General features: G+C 41.4%; 1 protein-coding gene across 6 annotated transcripts in view; it reads left to right on the top strand.

Annotated features, from left to right (window-relative positions):
• Positions 1-20,687, top strand: part of CACNA2D3 (calcium voltage-gated channel auxiliary subunit alpha2delta 3) — an 832,272-nt gene that overhangs the window by 111,536 nt on the left and 700,049 nt on the right. The window contains exon 1 of one of the 6 annotated variants that reach the window (XM_077858495.1): positions 10,598-10,652. The exons of the other annotated variants lie outside the window; for them this stretch is intronic. Within the exon in view, the coding sequence (XP_077714621.1) occupies positions 10,599-10,652 (54 nt within the window). The 5' untranslated portion in view covers position 10,598. Of the gene's footprint in view, positions 1-10,597; positions 10,653-20,687 lie in introns of those variants that run through there. 6 annotated transcript variants of the gene reach the window in all.

Below are 20,687 nucleotides of genomic sequence, written 5' to 3'. Positions count from 1 at the left end.
AGTGGACATTTTGGAAGACTTTAGCTTCATTGTAAGTAATAAAATATGTGAAATCGTGTGTTTAAGATGCTATCTATACATTATTCAATTCACATTGAAATACTTGACTAATCAAATAAACAGTATGTGTTTGACCATGTACCTTTTAAAATCATCTTGTTCCTACCATTGGGGATCCATTGATAGTCTGGTAATTATATACTTTTACCTTTTCTGTGGAGACTGAAACAAGAATTCTGGAAGGATTTAGGTGACATATGAATAGTTTTTTTTTTAATCTTTTTTTTTAATTTTTATTTATTTATGATAGTCACACAGAGAGAGAGAGAGAGAGAGAGAGAGAGGCAGAGACATAGGCAGAGGGAGAAGCAGGCTCCATGCACCGGGAGCCCGACGTGGGATTCGATCCCGGGTCTCCAGGATCGCGCCCTGGGCCAAAGGCAGGCGCTAAACCACTGCGCCACCCAGGGATCCCTGAATAGTTTAACATCTTTTGGGAGGGTCATACCTAGGGTAATCTTTTGTCCCAATTTGCCCAGGGCTGTTCCAGTTTATGCTAGTTGTCTGGCATAATTATTAATGTCACTCCCTATCAAGCTCAGTGGTATCTTCATTTGAACAATAAATTATATGGTCATAGCCTACAAGTGGCTGGATGGTCAAAGAACATAGGTTTGCTTGTTTTAATGGTTGTGAATGAGTGAATGTGTGTGTGTGTGTGTGTGTGTGTGTGTGTGTGAATGATCATTCCTTTGGGGACTCTAATGGTAGCTTTACTGAACAGAGTGTAGATTCCTAGTTCTAAGGTTGGCTTCTGTTTGAGGGCTAGGGCCTTTGACCTGAGACCAGGCCTCCCCTCCCATCCTTTATCCAAAGGCTGGTATTTTGGATTGCTTCCCACTCCAGTGACGTGGCAATTGGCCTGGGGTATGGGTTCCATCAGCCAACTTTTGATCCTTTGTGTAATGCAGTTGTTAATCAGTGTAATGCAGAGTTTGAGAAACAGCCGTTATTCAGAAAGCCTTCTTTTGAGGTTTGACACTGTTCTCTCTCACTCAGACCCTCATCATTGTTACCATGAGTAAATGCTGATTACAGGAAATCAGAAGCTGTCACCAGTGTCCCCACCCCTTGTCAATTCTCCAAATGGAAATGGAACACAAAAGTGGATACTTTGTAAAGAATATATGCTCATAATTAGTTTGGGATTTGCTTCTCTATTGTCATTGTCACCTGATAATTCCTGGCAGGGAATTTTAATAAATAAACCTGATTGCTTTGGGAGTTTATGTGTTTTTTAATTTATTTTTGTTTGTCTTCCTCTCTCCATATTAAGGACACAAATATTCTGTCTCTCATTTTAATTGCCTTCTTGTGTTTCTTTGCAGTTTGGTCACTCAAGTGTGCATTCGAGACACTATTGTTTTCTTTCACTTATTTTTTAATTTGATATTTCTTACACCTTTTTTTTAACCCACATGTTCCTCCTCCATCCCTCTCCCCCCCCCCCCTTACAATTTATTAGTTAAAATCAGGCCATTTAACTTGTAGAGGTTACCACAGTTTGCATTTTGCTCAGTCATCATGGAGTTCGCACTGTTCTTCTGTCCTTGGAATTTCCTATACATTAATTGGGAGCTGCAGTCCAGGTTTGACCAGCCTTAGGTCTGATTCCTTGGCAGGACTCTGGGTAGTGGCAGAGTGATCTTTCTCTGGGAGGCACATGGCCCCTGCTGCTCTCTTTGCTATTGGTGCTCTGTGCCTAGATTCATCAGACCTCTAGGATTGCAGAGCAGTACGTATCATTGATTTTTCATTTATTAGCTGGACTATTTCTATAATGAAGTTTTTCTTCCTCTTTGGTTTCTCATCCAGCATAATTCATAAAAGATAGGCAGGATAAATCCTTGATTTATCAGGATAAATCCTTTGTTCCTCAGGCTCAAAGTAGGGACTCTTTCCCCATCATCCTTTGAAGGCAGCCAATGAGTTGTATGCTTTTTTTTTTTTTTTTGGTATTATTGTGAACAAATGGATTTATTTTTTTTAATTTTTTTAAAAGATTTTATTTATTTATTCATGACAGACACAGACTGAGAGAGAGGGAGGCAGAGACACAGGCAGAGGGAGAAGCAGGCTCCATGCAGGAAGCCCCACATGGGACTCGATCCCAGGTCTCCAGGAGCACACCCCAGGCTGAAGGTGGCGCTAAACTGCTGGGCCATTGGGGCTGCCCAACAAATGGATTTAAACATATTTTATGGGTTTCAGTAAATTGCAGTTATCATCTTTATTGAAGGACAGTTCTTTGACTTGGGAGAGCCTCTTCAAGCTGGCTCTATTTGACATGGCCCTAAGAGTCTTTGACAGCTTCCCTGCTACATGGAATGACAAAATCTTCTAGGCCTTTTCTTGTACATTTCCTGCCCCAGACCTGGAATCAGCCATTTCTCCAAGATATTTTGATTTTTTTTAGTGAGAAATTAGTATATCAAGGCCAGAGTCTAGGTGCTAGAAGTGTTCAGTGTTACTCAGTTAGTCTTTGTTTCTAGCTATTTAGAAGAAAAGCTAGATGCTGGCTAGGATACAGATATATCTATATAGCTGTGTGTGTGTGTGTGTGTGTGTGTGTGTGTGTGTATGTGTCTAAAAAATATAATTCCGTATTGATACTTTTAATTCAAATATAAGACCATAGAGTTTTTGACCTTATATATATATATCTGTATCTTTTGGATTTCACATCAGGTAACTTGGTTCTAAGGACAAAGGGAAGATAGAATTAGAATATCTTATAACTTTTAATAACTCATGTGCTTGATCTCATATATAAAACATCTCAGAATAATATTTTTTTCACAAATATGATTTGTCATGCTTAAAACATTTTTTAAATTTGTTTTTCCTATTCTCTTTATTTAAAAATAATTGTTGTTACTACATCTACATTTTGAAAGCAGGTATCCATATTTTTAAAGATTTTTGTTATTTATTTTAGAGAGAGCACATGAGTAAGGGGAGGGAGAGGGAGAGAGAATCCCAAGCAGACTCCCTGCTGAGCGCAGAGCCCAATATACAGCTCAATCTCAGAACCCTGAGATCATGACCAAGAGTTGGATGCTTAATTAACTGAGCTACCAGGTGCCCCAGCATGTTTCCATTTCCTACTATACTTTACCTTGTAACCTTCATTTAGTCTTAATTTTTCAAGAATCTACATATTTAATCTTGACCACTAGTCCTAATCTCTCCTCTTTAGCCATTTTGATTGCCTCAAGCTTATTTTCTAGCATATTCCTCAGAAATGGCTCAAGGGGACTGTATTCCCTGAGGTTTTCACATGTATTAATGTCCCTTATACTTGAAAATAATTTTGCTAACTATAAAATCTTTGGCTCAGGGATGCCTGGGTGGCTCAGCAGTTGAGTGTGTCTGTCTTTGATCAGAGGATGATCCCAGGGTTCCGGGATCGAGTCCCACATCAGGCTCTCTGTGGGGAGCCTGCTTCTCCTTCTGCCTGTGTCTCTGCCTCTCTCTGTGTCTCTCATGAATAAATAAATAAAATATTTTTAAAAATATTTGGCTCATATTTTATTTCCTTGAGTTTTTTAAATGTTACTTTCAAGGTCTGATTATAACATTTTTTCCCTTGTACATCACTTGTTCTTTTGCCCAGATGCTCAGAGAATTTTTCTCTTTCTCTTTAGAAGTAATAAAAGTGAATATGAAGGTATAAATAGAGCCAGGGTATCTCAGAAAGCACCCAACATATTTTTTTTTAACACCGTGTGAAAACAACAGAAGAGGGAGCTCTGAAGTTAGAAAAGCTACTGTGAACCATGCTTCTTCCTAAAAGTTTAGGAGAATTAATTTCACATAAATATAAGCCATAGAAAAGGATAGAAGTAAAAATCTCATATAAATACAAAGAAAGATAAAAAAGAAGATAAAAAGAATAAAGAGTAGAGTAACATCTCACATATAACACACTAAATAGAAGAACCCATTCAACAAGTTAAAACTATAATTTTCTCTTGTCAAAATGGATTAAAATTCATTAAGAAAGTAATAAAAGAGATGAGAAATGAAGTGACAAGTGAGGAAGAGCATTGGAAATAAAAGAAAAAAAACTTTTTAGAAATAAAGATTAAATAAGAAGGAAGACAAGAGTAAATACAATAGGTAATGCCTTAAAAGAAAGAGAAGTTACAAATTAGGAACATTTTAAGCAGAAAAAAATAGAAAAAGAATTCAAGAGACAGGGACAAATATTGAAGACAGGCAAAGGAGATCTAACATATAACTAATTGGAGCCCCTGAAGAAATAAAGCAAGGAACAGAATTAGCATAGAATCTATAATTCAAGAAAAATGATCTGAAATTCCATACTGGGACCTCATGTCTGCAAACAGTGGCCCACAATGACCAACAGCCAGGACATATTCTGGTGTCTCATTTCATAACTGCTCATATCTTCCATGCCTAGAATAGTGCCTGGTTCACAGTAGGTGCTCAAATGATTGACCTAATGTATTGATGTTGGGTAAATGCATAAAATATTCTTTAAAATACTGACATAAGATTATGACATGCCTAGAACATGTCAGAATTTTATTTCCCTGAACTATTGCTTATTGCATATGAACCTGGATGAGACTAGGAATATTATTATAAGCTATTACATACCAAATTGTGCTTTTCCCTCACCGAAATTCATGGATTGGAGCCATAACTCCAATGTAATTATATTTGGAGATAGAGCCTTTAAGGAGATAATCAAATTTAAAAGAGGGCAATAGGACAGGCGTCTTTATAAGAAAAAAAAGAGACACCAGGAGTGTGCATGCACAGAGAAGAGGCCGTGTGAGGATAGAGCAAGAAGGCGGCCACTTGCGAGCCAAAAAGGGAGCCCTGCCTATACCTTCATCTTGGACTTCAGCTTCCAGAACTGCTGGAAAATAAATTCTTGTTGTTTAAGCTGCCCAGTCTTTGTTAGGACCTCCCCAGTTTTAGGATTTTAAGGTTTGGGTAACTCTGTCTAGTAAAGAACCACAGCACGAGGTGCTTGCTAAATGCAAAGGGAATACAGAATGGGTATTGGAAGAGAGTGAGTATAAATGCCAACTATGACCACCAGACTAGTTACAGAAATGAGGACTATAATAGTCACAAGTGTCTCCTTATTTTGTTTTGAATGTGTGCATGTGTGTAGCACATCTTTGTTCTCTTCCTTATGTTCTTCTCCTGTAATGTAACATAAGATGTGTTGACTTTATATCATAGTGTTTCAGTGTTGTTAACTTTCCATCATGATATTTAAATTACTGGATATTAAAGAGAAGAGTAAACATCATGCAAGGATTTTGCATCCCCTTCTGGGGAAAAGGCTAGTACATTTTGGTTGTATGCAGAGTAGTAGTATCAGTTGTGTCATCTTAGGTGGAAGTGCTACGTTGTTAATGCCTTTATTTGGAGATTAGGTATGATTTAAGGAGATGCATGTGAGTACCAAGTTGACAAGGGGTGGACTTGTGGTGGTTAATTTTCTGTGTCAACTTGGGGAGAATAACATTGAAATCAATGAACTTTGAGTAAGCAGATTGTCTTCCATGAGGTAGTGGGTCTCATCCAATCAGTTGAAGGCCTAAATAGAACAAAAAAGATTTAGCCTCCTGGAGCAAGAGGGAAGTTTTTAGCAGACTGCCTTTACACTTCATCTGTACCGTTGGCTCTCCTGAGTCTCCACCTGCTGGCCTTGGGACTGAAACTGCACCACTGGCTTTCCTGGGTCTATAGGCTTCCAGTCCATACTGCAGGTTTGGACTTGGCATTCTCCTTAATTGGGTGAGCCAATTCCTTATAGTAGATCTTTTACTCTCTACATACGTACATCTTGTTGGTTCCGTGCCTCTAGAGAACCCTGACAAATATACAAGTATTCAACATTGTGTACCAAAATACTTTGGATTTTTGGGGGATGAGTAGGACCATTCTTTTTCTTGTCTCTTAATAATATAAAGGTGGTTGACAGTGACTCCAGATAGCTACAAATGACTCTTTAATTGCCTTTTTGCTGTTTGAAAAGATCATATTATGATGCTTTTTATACGGTGGAATCAGTGCCCTGAATCTCAATTAGTGGTGGAATGGTCAGGACTTCTCTGAAATGCAGTGAACACAAACACATGCATCTGGTAGGTGTGCTCAGAGAACCCTGCTTTTCTCTAAATCATTATGTTCTCTTGGAACATGCTATCTATGAAGTCTGAAGTCTGATAGGAAGCAGCCATGATCAGCAAGAGTCCTACTAGCCCAGTGACTGTTCCTACTACTTTTCTTAACTTGATTCTTAAGACCAGTTACTTTGTTCTGATACACATACTGGGATCAGGCCCGACTCCTGTTTTGTGGTCAGTGGTGAACATGTGGCTTCATAGAAATATAATTCCATTTTATTTACAAAGATTATCAAGGTGCTGCTGCTTCTAGGAAGCTTATAGTCTTATAGGGGGCGGGCAAGAGAGAAGTGAGCAAGAAAGATTCAGATGTGGTAAGAACTGTGCAGAGCAACAGGCCATCTGCTACAGAGCAGCTAGGTAGCGACTCAGTCTGTATGTTCAAGAAAATATAATTTACTCTGCAATGAAGATAACATTCAACCTGAGACTTGATGACAAGGGGAAGTGGAGACAGGAGCAAAAAGCATTCTAGGTAGAAGCACCAGCAGGTACAAATGCCCCAAGGCATCATGGCCTGCAGATTGTGAGGTACAGGCGTCTGATCCAGAGAATGTAGAGGGGAGAATGGGGAGGGGCAAGGTGGATGTAGGCAGAGCCAGATTAAGTACAGAGGCTGGGAAATAGGAACCCTGGTGGGGGAATGGGGGGATCAAGCCAGGTTTGGCTCCTGCATGGTGTAGATTCTGCTGCAGAGTTTTGAAACAGGGCTGTACTGGGTGGGGTGGGGTGGGGGCAGTGAGGGGATGGGATGCCTTTGGGGCATAGGAGGGAAGCAGGGAGTGCAGTGAAGAGGATTTCTTGAAAGATGAAAGGGATAGACTCAAATCACTGCAAGAGGTGGGGGAAGTAGAGTCAACCTCTGGAGCACAGTTGTGGGGTATCTCCAACTCTATTGTGAGAGTCAGTGTCTTTGTATTTTGAAGTTAAGAAGTGACAAGGATGTCTGCATAACCAACTTAATTTGAAACCATAGATTATTTAGGATGGAATAAGGTGACAAATGCAGGATTCTTCGTGGAAGCATCATTACTGCCATCTGCCACTGTTTATTTAGAATCTGCAGACCGTGGCATTGTAGTGAGTGCAAGTGAGTGGAAAATTCTAATGTCAACCTATTTTGATCAAAAAGGGCTCTTGGAGCCTTCCCCTCCACACTGATCCCATCCCATCTAGCTCTTAAGGCAATTTCAGAGATGGAGTAGCTTTATTCCCTCCCTAAATGGTGTTTGTCTCGCATCTGCTCTGGTCCTTGGAATCTGTGTCTTCTCTCTTGAATCTAAATAAATATTGTTCCTTTGGAACATGAGTGTGGCACCGATAAGGAGCAGAAATACTATTAGGTGACCTGGCTCCCAGGGACTAGTTAGATCAATATCAAAATGATATTGTTATAAAATGGTTCCTTTGATAAAGCAGAACAGTAATGTGAAGTTTGAGGACCCACGGGGTTATAGCGAGGCCCTGGTGTTTTACAGTTTCAGCTCTCCTTCGAGCTCTTCTTGGTTCTCATATTTAGGTACTATCTATTGGCAGCATTTGAAACATATTATTCACACCGTAATCTCTCTAGACATCCTCCTTAATTGGGACCCCAAGATACATGTATGTAAAGTGCCTGGATTCCAGTGGTTCCAATTTCTGTTTTTGCAGATCTGCTTTTTTAGTACAATAATCTCGTTTTGTTTTTTTTTTTTAATAATTCCCTTTATACAGTTCCACTAAAGGACCAACAGGTCCTTACAGGAAAAAACTGATTTCTCAGGAATGATCTGGTGATGCAATTGTCAGAAAATACAGCACTAGATTGAGGTTGAGCTCCTTGTATAGGATTTCACACCAAACATTATGTGAGAATCCCTTCATTACACTGTGGGTCTACATAGATTTACTAGTAGATGACATCAGCCCTACCTCTTATGGAAATGTTGGTTTCGTGGGATCGGGATTAACAGGGAGCAGTCTCATTTCTGTGGCCTGGGGCAGCAGGCCGGCATCTTGGCTCTCTTCTGTCTGCTAGGATCTTTTTTTTTTTTTTTTTTTCTTTGTTTTGGAAGTCTTTCAGGGGCTTCTGCATAGGCCTCCCTGGCCAGTAACTTTGTAACTAGGATGTGGCCGCAATTCTTAAAAGTAGACATTTTTGTCTAAAGGAGTATCTGCACATCCCCTGCCAGTGCTTCTGTTGTCTTGCTCCTCTCTCAGGTGTCCTCATGTGGGCTGCCCACCCTGGGCCACAGAACTGAATTTCTCTGCTCTGTCCCATTGTCTCCCGGGACCAGGCGTTTGCCATCTGGTGCCCTGTTGTCTGTCTGTGATCACCCAGCTTGTTTGTGCCACGGATCCCTGCAGCACTTCCTGTGCTCTTCCTATTCCAGAGCCTGCTGTTGACCGAGGGTTCCACAAAAGGGTTGGAGAGGTGTTGGGGTGGCCAGAAGAGCAGGGTCAGCAAGAAAAAGTAGACCTCAAGAAAACACAGTGGATCTTAGCTGCCAGACATCATGGTTTTTACCTGCGGTGATTTCTTGGCCTCAGCAGCCTGTCCATGCTCTCTGAGCCTTTGCTATCCATCATAGGGTCACATAACTTTTGCCTTTTCTGTGACCTTGTGCTTTTGGCTGGTCTTTTAAGGTCAGGATTTGATTTAATATTCTCACTGAATCATTCTTTGTCCTCCCTTTTTACACGTGGCTCTGAAATCAGACCTTTAATGTAATAGTGAGGGTTTAAAACTGCACTGTTTGACCAGCTGTTTCAGGCAGTGTTGCCCAAAACCTCTTCATATCGGTGCGACATATTTCAAAATACTAGAACAACGTGTGGCGTTGTTTTTTTTTTTTTTTTTTTTTTTTTGGCACAAAGAGCTTTATGGTATTATGGTATTGATTCTTTTGCAAAGAAGAGGTTGTGGGTGGGTCTCTTTATTCCTGTTACACATGTTTGATTGGGAGGAAGGTATTGGCGGGTTCGTGTTATGTGTGCGTGTGTTTTGGAGGAGTCCATGGCAGCGAGATTGGGATGACTTCAGTTTCTAATCCAGGAATCGCCATAAAATCATGCAGGGATCTTGTTTAAGATGCATTCCTCATATTTCCTCATAGCGAGTCACTGGGCAGGGGCTGGGCTTTGAAATGTGGATTTTTTCCCCCATTTTCCTAGAGGATGTTGATGCAGTTGGAGACCACTTGAGAAGCACTTCTCTGAGGAGGGATGCTCTCCCATCAAATGACAGGTTTGGGTTTGTCAGGGATGAGTCTGATCTCTCAAGGGTCATTTTCCATTTCCAGATAGGAGATGGGTTAAATGGTGGTTCTTTATCTCACACTTGGCTTTTCCTCCCTTCCCTTCCATTTCTCCTTTGGGTGGCTGGCATAGGGACCAGTTGAAACCTTTAAGTAGCTTGGAATAAACCATTGTTGCTTTTGGGAATGATAGTATATTCTCTCTGCAGGAGTGCAATGATGTGTCCACCAAATGCAACCTTCTGGTAACTTCCAGGTGATTACTTGTATATGTCTGTGAGTGTAAATGGGGGAAGATAAGGATTTGGGCAAATTACTGAACTTTGCTGAGCTTCAGTTCCCCTGCATGAAGATGGAGGTAATAATAGTACCTAACGCATGGGGTTGTTGGAAAGGTTACAGGTTACGAATACAGCCTAATCTGTAATAAGTGCTGTATCACTGTTAGTTGCTATTAGTATCTTTGTCATTATTATTGTTACAAACTTCTTTGAATTGAAGTAAAACTCTTCCATATCAGAAATTCATAGAAATCAACAGGAATGATACACAGTGGCTTGCATGCTCTAAGGAGTTGGTGGATTTCTAGGATGAACACGGCCCTTATCTGCAATGTAGAGGTTTTATCAGCTATCTACTGTGCAGAGCATTAATAGGACATTTTCCTGTCCTCTAGCCTCAGCTTAAAGGGGCTGCCAATTGCAGATAAAAGCACTGGAGTAATCTCAGTTGACTATTGTCTGCCTCCTTCATCTCACCATCAGTGAAATTAATATTTGGTTGCTGAGGGAAGACAAACATCTGTAAGTTTTTCCTGGTGGAATGGCTGTTTGGTTTCTATTGCACACATTTTTCTCTCAGGTAAAAAACTGTCTAAACCTGATTTCCCCCTTTTAAGATGGAATCATGTTTGATTTAATGGTAATGTTTATAGTGCTAAGGAGAGTTAAGAGTCATTCTGGCGTGAAAACCTTCTAAGCCTTTAAATAAATACATTGTTATCTTGAAACTTTCCAAACTGAACTTGGAATTCACTCAGGCATCTTCTAGCGCTTTGATAAATAAGAGGAGGACAGCTAATGATCCTGTAAATTCCTAATAACGTTGTGGCCACTCTTGCAGTATGCAAACAACACAACAGAATGCAGGACGACGATGTGCTCTGGCAAACGTCCACGTGAGTATTCATCAACTTGTTATTTGAAATAGTGTCCCAATTACACAAGATTTATTTTAGAAGGATTTGGTGTTTTATCATCATTTCTCCTCCCAACTAGCCTTCGGGCTCCCTTTCCTTTCTCAGTTCATCTTGCACAAGGATTCTGGGTTACCTTTTGTACAACAGTGTTTCCATCAGCTGGCTCCCTGCTGCCTCTAATAAAGTATAATCCTTGGAGCAGCCCTGTATCACAGGCCCTTCTCGGTGTGCATGGGCTGTCTCTACCCCACCCTACATGGGCTGTCTCTACCTCAACACCGTTGTGCTGTAGACAACACTAGCCAACCCTTCGTTTGCCTCTCTGGCCTTTGCTGGTGTTTATTCTCCACAAAACTCCTCCCCTGCCTCCACTGCCAGGTACTCTGGTACTTTGGGAATCCCTCAAGTCATCTCAAATGTCTTTCAGTAAGCCTTCTCTAAACACCCTACTCTCAGAATTAATCATTTCCTCCCCCTTTGTGGGAGTGTAAATGGATGTAGGGAAGCGCAGAGAGGTTAAGTGTCAGAGCTGGATGGGCAATGAAACGCTTAATGAAAAAATGAAAATGCAGAAGCAGAGTTAGAAATAACATGTCAATGTTAAATTTTGGGACAAAAAGTAAGGCTTTGTGAGGCTCAGTGTTGGACTGCACCCTGAAAGAAGGTTGTGTATGTTAAGTCCTGAAGAGGGAAAGCCTCTAAGTCGGAGGCGGCCACAGCTTTACTGGTGGATCTATGATCTTGTCTGTAGGGAGGTGTGCATTCTGTGCTGTGTGGGGGAAGTACTGTGCCAGGTCTTGCCAGACCCAGAAAAGGAAGTCTTCAAGATTGAACAGCTACCCTCTTTCCAACTTGTGCTGGTCAAGAGACCACCCGATGAAGAGTGTAGCAGCTTTGAGGGTCTGGTCTTCCTTTTCCACACAGGGGCTGCCCTGGGTACAGCAGAACCTGGTTATAAATCGAAATGCATTTGAGTGAGAGAAAAAGGAAGGAGGTTTATTAGACTTATGTGCTACTGTGCGTTTCCCCAAGTTTATGTGGCTTCCCAGAGACTCCAAATTTTTCCCCATGAGCTAGGCAAATTTAGGAACCTTCTAGAAAGGTACATGCTTGAGAACTTTACAGTAATGATATTGTGTTACTCTGTTACTGATGCCATCAACATCAAAATGCAGAATTTCCTTTTGTCAGGGACCTCTGTAAGAGCTGCACCCGTAAAATATGCTGTTTTTTTCCCCAGTGGTACTTTCTTACCCAGAAACTCTGTAAAAAGAAATAATGATCTTCTCTGATTAACAGGACACAATAAAATTATTGAAGGTAGTATTCCACATTATTCTGCTTTTTTTGGTCAGTCTGCATTTGGCCCTTCCTTCGTCCACTTGGACTGACTTTCAGGCTACAGTAGGCAGGGTCTAGTTACAAGCACTGAAGCAGAAATGCAGATTCAATGAGTAATTATTAAGAACTTTCCAGAATATTAGCTGTTTCAGTTGCCGCAGTGACTAGTGATGGAATAGTCCATTAGACATTTCTGTTCCCAGCAACTCCTGAGAATTGATTCCAATCTGAGGCAGCCAACCGCTTTGATCAATACCATAATTACTCTTATTGATGGATTGTTTTACAATGGTAGCCATCAAGGTAGTCCGTCAGCTCAGGAGGCACCAGAACTGTCCCCTGCAAGCCGTAATGTACCGCAAATATTTGATTCAAATCAACTTACTATTGAGGCCAGGATGACAAGCGTGAAATTAATTGTTCCACTTCATGTAAGACCTGCATTCTTCTTTTGAGAGAGTAATTGGTTGCCGCATGTAGCATGAGAGCTGGGGGAGCCTGGCCCCTCTGCAATGTTTATGGACTTGGTCTTTTCCCCCCACCAGCTATTTTTTTCCCTGACTCTTTGAGGTGTCAGCGATATCGTACAAGCTGCTGTTCCTGCCGTGGTTGTTTTTTAGTGGCTCTTGTCATGTCAGAGAGAATGGTTTCCTTCTAGAAAGGTTGATTGCAGCTGGTGTAAATTTCTTATCTGAAAAGCTTGTTTATAAAAAGAGGGAGGTTGTTGGCCAACACCAAAGCCAAGGAGATCTCGAAGCATTTCAGTGAAGGTATAAAAATAATTAGGCAAATGACAATGGGCCTGGTGTTCTCTCATGGTCTGTAGGTGAATTCAAGAAGTGTGCTCATTTTGCTGAGAATCTTCTGAATACGATTGCCATTGGAGGCCTATAGCTGGTGAAATGATGAGGACATTGCAGGTGGTGAGTCAAGGACAACTGAGGAAATTGGAGAGTGGATGGGGATAGTCCTGACAGTGGCTGGTCATTCAGTCTTCATCAACCACCAATTTATGTTGGATAAATTCAAGATCTCAATACAACTTGAGAGAAGTATCATAAAATATTTTTTATAAGAAAATCAAGTATGCAGGGTGATTAAGCATCAGTTGGGTGCTTAAGCATCAGTTGGTTAAGCACCTGACTCTTGGTTTCAGCTCAGGTCATGATCTTGGGGTTCTGGGATCGAGCCCTGTGCTGGGCTCTGTGCTGAGGGCGACGACTGCTTAAGATTCTCTCTGGGATGCCTGGGTGGCTCAGTGGTTGAGCATCTGCCTTTGGCTCAGATCATGATCCCTGGGTCCTGGCATTGAGTCCCCCATCAGGCTCCCTGCTCAGTGGAGAGTCTGCTTCTTCCTCTGCCTATGTCTCTGCCTCTCTCTGTGTCTCCCATGAATAAAATAAATAAATAAATAAATAAAATCTAAAAAAATTTTTTTTTCTCTTTCCCTCTCTGGCCCTTCCCTGCCCCCTCAGCTTTCTGAAAGGGAATATAAGGGAAAGGAGAAGAAATGTGTGGGAAATATCAGAAAGGGAGACAGAACGTAAAGACTGCTAACTCTGGGAAACGAACTAGGGGTGGTAGAAGGGGAGGAGGGCGGGGGGTGGGAGTGAATGGGTGACGGGCACTGGGGGTTATTCTGTATGTTAGTAAATTGAACACCAATAAAAAATAAATTAAAAAAAAAAGAATGAAACAGAGAAAAAATAAAAAAATAAAAAAATAAAAATAAAAAAAAGAATTAAAAAAAAAAACAAAAAACAAATAAAAAAACAAGTATGAAAGTTATAGTTGGTGCTAGGAAGGGTTAAAAGGCTGTAGAAACAGAGAGGCACCAAAACACTGTAACCTTCAAGGCCTCAAGTGCTTCCTGAAATCCTGGTTAGCGGAAGATCTTGCTGAGGATGTGGATTGCTTAGATTCTAGGGATAAGTCAGAAGCTAGTTCTTCTGGGTATGGCAATGCTTTTTAAATTAAAAGTTGTTTATTATAGCATTTCCAATTGGGATACTATAGGAAATGATGTAGAAGAAAGTGATTCTGTGACAACTAATCCTATAGCCAACCAGTAATTATTAAGTACCGGCCATTTGTGAGCCTTGGGGCTACCCAAGGACATGAGGCCCTGGACCCATGAAGCTTACATTCTTGTGGAACAGACAATAACTATATACTCAGATATGTCCGGTCATGTCAGATAGCATCTGGGATGGCAGATGATGGAAGGTAGCGATTGTCAGATGTTGGAGAACAAAGGCCAAGAAAAGGTACATAATGTAGGTTCGACTCTATCCAGCTCATGAGCTTGAAGCCACCTTCGTTATTAAACTTGTTTGTTTTTGACACATTCTAGTGGCAGAGCTTTCCTTTTACACCTTGGAAGGAAGAGACTTTATACTATCAGTGGTCAGTGTAAGGGAAAGAGCCAACATAAAATACCCAATTGCGAATGTTTGGGGATGGCTCTAGAGGTAAGTGGTTCAATTTCTGCTCAGTCATGTAAGTGTTTGAAAGTATTGATCGAACACTTTCGCAACACCTGAAGGGACCAGGAGTGATTAATAATAAATAACCTAGAAAAGCAGAACTCAGAGAATTATAAAGCTTCAGATGATGCTGCCTAGGCGGGAAGGAGGATTCCACATTAGTAAGTTGTATGTGGTTAGATGCAGCATGTGACCTCATTAACTCACATTTCTGCTGCAGGGGACTGAGGTGGCTGAAGTATTAACCTGGTCATCATGCTGTTTCCCAATGTTGGGTGTCTTTGGGTATCATCTCCTCCTTCCTTTTGATGCTGGAGTCCTTATAAGTTCCAGCCACAAGGCGGAAAGAATGCCCAGGCTCCACTACTAAGGTCCTAGATCCCCCTGGATACAGGAATTGCCTCAGAAGAGGGCTTGTGACTTATACTAGGCCAATCAGAGCTGCCTTGGACTGCTTTCCAGGGGCCAGTGAGAAAGACATTCTTACTATCAGGGTGCCTAAGTTGATGGAATGAGTCTGGCACGGTGGACATGAGCCTAACAGGCCACTTAGGAAGTGCTTATATGGAAGCAAGGGAGGCAGAGCTGAGAGCCGTAATGGAGGGAGAAACAGACACCACAGATGTAGATAGAACTCACACTAGTGAGTTCTTGATTCTTCAGGTTGCCTTGCTTAAACCCACATACATATTTAATAGGAAAAAAAATTCTCCAAAAACAAAATGGAAATATGCCTCCACCTAATTCAGCTGCACTGGTGAGAGTTCATTTCTGTTGTATGAATAGCCAGGTGGAAGTGTTTTTCCTGCGTGGTGGGACGGAGAGCTTCTCCAGGAGGGAACAACTGACACCTGGCTCCTGGTTCCCAGGACTCACGAAGCCATGTCGGAGCCACTCACTGTGATTCCAAGATCCTCCTAAGTAACTTTTATGATGACAGCATCATAAATGTATGTCATAAAGGCTTTCTTGCAAGGGAAACGTATACAATTAAAAGTCCATTTAGTGAAAACTGAAGTCTGCCGATACATTTACGTAGCTGCAAAATAGGGGCTTCTGAGAAGAGACAAAATTTGCAGCTGCTTATGCCAAGCGCTGGGTTGTAGCTGTTCAGCTTTTGCAGTACTAAGGGATTTTTCAGTAGTGTTTGTGAACCAGCTGCTCTGCCGAGATTCAGTAATATATGGGCAGAAGAGTGTTGAATAAATATGTTTCCTCCTTCTCCTCCTTGGGAATCAAGATCTTTAGCCCTGACTTCTTCTAAGAAGTGAACCCCGTAATGTTTGGTGTTTGTGAATGATGTCAGCTATTTACTTAGTTACTTGAGCCATTCCTTGTATGGAGCCGGCACATGACAAATTTGTCTGCTTTCTAGTGGAAACTGCATTTATTGTATCCACGCTGAGCTGTCACTCCCTGGGACTGCTCATATTGCTCTTGTTTTTCCTCCAGGGAGTAGACCCGTGGAATCGAGTGCCTCAAATTTACAAAGCCACTAGGATGTGTCCCCCATCCATTCTTCCAGTGTTCAACCAGGCTTTGGCCATGCCCAGCTTCTTTATCCTCTCTTAACCATGCCAACCTCTTTTTGCTCAGGACTCTGACTCTCATGTTCCCTCTTGTCTTGAACAGTCTTCCTTCACTTTTCTTTGCATATCTGGCTTATCACTCAGATCTCAGCTCGTATGTCACCTCTGGAGAGGAGCTGGCACTGACCAGGTGATCTAACGACCTTTGCCCAGTTACTCACTAACTTGTGTTGTGCAACCCTGACTCCTTTTCTCCTTAATAGCTTCCTCTGAGATCTGAACTCAGTTCCTGCTTGTTGGGTCTTTCTTCCCACTAGAAGATAAGCATCATGAGAGTAAGGGCATAGTCTGTCCTATTCCCTGTTGTATTTTTGGCACCTTTGTCCTGGCACATAGTAGATGCTCAGTGATATTTCCAGAAAGAATAAATGGCTGAGTGGTTTACTCATTCCTCTGAGCAGTGAGCTCATTCAAGCAAGTTAAGCAATTTATTTTAGCATCCCTCTCTAGCTTCTCTGATATAGAGGGAGGTGGAATGGGATGTTCGTTTGAGACTCCACATTAAGTTGGATGCTGTAATGATCTCATTTAATCCTTATAAGAACCTAAGGAACCAACAGTACTGAAGCCCATCTTCTCTCCATATCCGGAGTCTGGTTTCATTTTTTGGCACCTAGGGTTTTTTTCCTGGCACTTGCTACCATGTGGATTAGCTGAATTTGTGATTATATGTGTTCTATCTTCTTTCCCTGATGGACCTGTAAGTGTGGTCCTAAGACTGTTATGTCCACTGTTGAACCCTCTGATCCTTGCTGAGGGCTTGGCCTGGAGTGGGCGTTCCAGGCCTTTGGGGCTAATGATGAGGGCAGAGAGAGGCTCTTGGCTGAACTCCTCACTTTGCCTGGTCTGGACACAGGATTTTGTGACCGCAGAACTCCTTCTGAACAAATTTGTGATTCCTCATGGTTAGAAGAACATTTTAAAAATTCTTTGTTCACCCGTTCTTCTGCAGAGGTTGAAGGAAATATAAAATCTTTCTCACGAGCACAGGCAGGCCAAGTTCAGAAAGATCCATGGTCTTGTGTGTTTAGTGATACTGGATCTTAGAGTCTGCCCCCCACTCTCCTAGGTTTACAGAGGGAATGTCCTCTTTGAAATGTCCTGCCCTACCATAGCAATCGTACAGCTCCCTCCATGGTACTTGAATATGACCCACCCAGAGAAGTCGGTTAAGGTGGGGCATTCTCTGCAGCTCCACAGGGTTGTTTTTTTGGGCGGGAGGAGGGGTGACCTCAGTCTAGAAAGAGAGGGGGTTGGAGTAAGGAGGGGTTAGGCAGGAATTTCGATTTTTTGCTGCTACTCTCTGAGGAGTTCTTCTATATTTCACTTTAGCGTGTTCCCAGAACCTGTGACAGCCTGTATAATTGCTGGACCGACATAAATCTATAGCAACGATGGGTAGATTTTGCTGACGCATTTGCTTCGGCCTGCAAGACTTGGTAGACCATGTCTGCATAGCGTATCATAACCTCAGGCCGTGTGAGACCCACACCGAAAGCAATTTGTTGTGCCTCCAAGGTCATGACATGAGATGGGGGAGGCAGGGAGAGGGAGAACATAATAAAAAGAGCACCATTTTGGCAAGGAGAGGTCTCCAAATATCTGTGATTTAAACATGCTAGTTAAACCCCTGACTGACCAGAAGTCTTTTCTCATGGTTTGAAAGTTGAATAATTAAATATACTTAGACTTTGAAAAAGAGAGACTGAAAAATTTAAGACTGTATCCAGTTGCTTAAAGGATTTTGGAATTTTTTCTCTTAAATGCATCCATTTGGTCTACAGACACACACTGAGCACCCACTGTGTGCCTAGTGCTGTGATCAGTGCTGAGGACACAAGTGTAATGACAAGGCAAGTAGATTTCCTGCCAGACAGAACCTGCCATCCAGCCACGAAGAAGCCATTGCTTAAGTAATTACAGTTCCCTCCTCCAGCAACCACATGGAGAGCTCCCTCCTGGTGCTGCCAGAGGAGACCAATTTTCTTTTTCCTTTTTTTGTTCCATTTTTTGTTTATTTTTGGTGTACATTTTAAATGTTTGTTTTAAATTTTTAATGATAAGTTAAGAAAATAATTCAGGAATCCACTTGCTTTAGCATTAGAACATTACAAATAAAACTTAAGCTCCTTTAGACTCCCCCCACTCCCACCCCAGGTAAGCACTAGGATAGATTTGGCTTTGCAGAGAATTTTTGTTACATTTCCACACGTGTGTGTTTACCACCCTTGAAAGCTACTGCCATTGTTCTAACACAAATGCAACACATGATGTGCACATATATGTGGAGTTTGCTTCTTTTCTTCTCTAGTACATTTTTACATTAGTTTGTGTTAATGACTGGGAATATAGTTCGTTAATTTCAATTACTGAGAGTAGTGCTTATTTACAACTTGGAAGCTTGTGTGTTGGTGACTGTTTACTGACCCACAATAGTGAAAGTAATAGAAATAGTTGGCATGTATTGAGTGCTTAATGTTTGCCAGGCTATTCTAAGTCTCTTACGTGGATTATCTCATTTAATCATGAGCACTTCAGTGGGCTAAGTGTTATTTTTATCATCAGTTTACAGGAGAGGGAGTATGAAGCAAGGAGAGATAAGGTAATTTGCAGACAGCTGAAAAGTCATGCCAAGATTAGCAGCCAGGTAGTGCAACACCAGAGCCTGAGATTTCTCAGTTCTCTTGAATACCTGTGGCTTCCAGGAATGTCGAGGCTAAATGCAACTAATGAGGCGGCAGTGCATGGCAGGATGGCACAGAACTCACTGAGGACTCACTGGGGGGCCCAGTGGCTGGTTTGCACATTTGTCAGTTCATTGATTCAGTAAACACCTGTTGTGCACCTTGGACATTGTGAGTTCCCTGTAGAAAGATACTGCGGGGACAACACACAGCCCTGCCTCACGGAGCTCACAGAGATCTAGGATAATGTTGAGACCACCTGTATAAGAGCAGGCATGATGTCTGGCCCTGGTAGGGTGGGAATCTTGTCCCCTCTGGGATTATAGGATCTGGGTGCTGTTTTGTTTCATTTTCTTGCACACTAGACAGCATTTGTTAAATTGCATTATGAATGTGGGTCCGTAGATGTATCTGGAAGGAGACTGGCCTTTCTGTAGTGACACTGTTGCCTTCTGTGTTATGCAGCAGCTTGTCCTGGATGCTGGTGTTTTATCCCCACTTGCTGCCCAGCCACAATATGACAGATTTGCTATTCATCCAGCCCAATCATAGTTAGCATAACGGGCTCTGGTGCCCACCCAGATGTGGTGGGTGGTGTCCTCAGCTGATTACAAAGATTGTAGCCCAGGCATTTCAGGAAATCGCTCTTACTTCCTGTCCTCGTATCACTTCTGAGGGTTGATTTTTCTGCTCTCGTGTTGAAAAATGAAGTAAGGGAAAGGTTCTCTTATATTTAATGTGTCTTGTATAATGATGAAAGATAATCACAGTGCCTAGAATTTTTTCTTTGAAAATCAGAACAATTAAGGATAGAAGGAAGTGTATGACACTTGGCTTTGAACTCTGAGATGCATTAATTGTCCCAAAGGCTCAGATGAAGGAGGTGTGCTCATCTTTTTCTCTTCATTTGGGTCTATAATAATCTTCTGGTTTAGGAGTGGAAAAGGTTTAAAGTCCTCACTCTCTTCCTTTTCTTGAGTTTTTTTTTTTCCATAAATGGAGTGGAAGGACAGCTCATAGGAAATGTTGACCAGACTTTTTATCTAGCATTTTAGTTTATAAGGGGCTAGATATACTAGTGAATTTATACTAGCTACTGTATAAGAGGTACATGACTCTTATTTATCTGGTTACACTTATTTATTTGGGTACATTAAATTATGGTCTTCTATTTTTTAGCCCATTGAACTAAAAACTATCAACTTTTCTTTCATTACTTTCATTTCATTACTTTTATTATCACCTTTTTTTTTTTTTGAGAGACATCCTCCTCCTCAGTGAGATCTTTTTCATTTTGGTATGCATATGAAGGGAAAAATGGGAAAAATATATATTTAAGAGAAGAAAGCATAGTTTTTATCTTGGGTTAAAACCCACTTGTACTTTGAGGAGTTTCAAATTTCAGACCTAAAGCCTTTTGAGGTTCAAATTTAGTTTGCTTTTAGCAAAAAAGGCAGCTTCCCAGTTCAAAAGGGGGGAAATTTTAAAGACTTACAGGATACTCAAATGCTTTCTTAGATATCAAATAGCTCTCAGAGAAAGCATTTGATGAATGAAGGATGCAGGAATTAGAAAAACATGGGCCATTTTTTCTTTATATATAATCACATTTAAAAGCAGTGGAAAAGTTCTTAGGTCTTAGAGACCTGAGACTTAAATCAGTGAGTCTTGGAAAATTTTGGTTGTTGCCAAACCCAGAAAATGGTCCGGTTTGGCTTGAGCTTCATAGAAGGGAAAAGTCCTTTAGCTGTCTCTATGATGTATGAAATTCACACAAGAGTTGTTGGAACATGAGGTTGTGGTAATACTTCTTAGAATGAGAATTGGATCACCTACTAGCTGCTGTCGGTAATAGATGTACTGATGTCTTTTTGGCTATCATGCCAGGTAACTGAAAGGCAAAATAAGGTCGAG

Source organism: Canis aureus, chromosome 19 (assembly GCF_053574225.1).
Source record: "Canis aureus isolate CA01 chromosome 19, VMU_Caureus_v.1.0, whole genome shotgun sequence".
NCBI classification, from domain to species: domain Eukaryota; kingdom Metazoa; phylum Chordata; class Mammalia; order Carnivora; family Canidae; genus Canis; species Canis aureus.
Note: the sequence above shows the minus strand (reverse complement) of the source record. Positions and strands in the feature narration are given on the sequence as shown.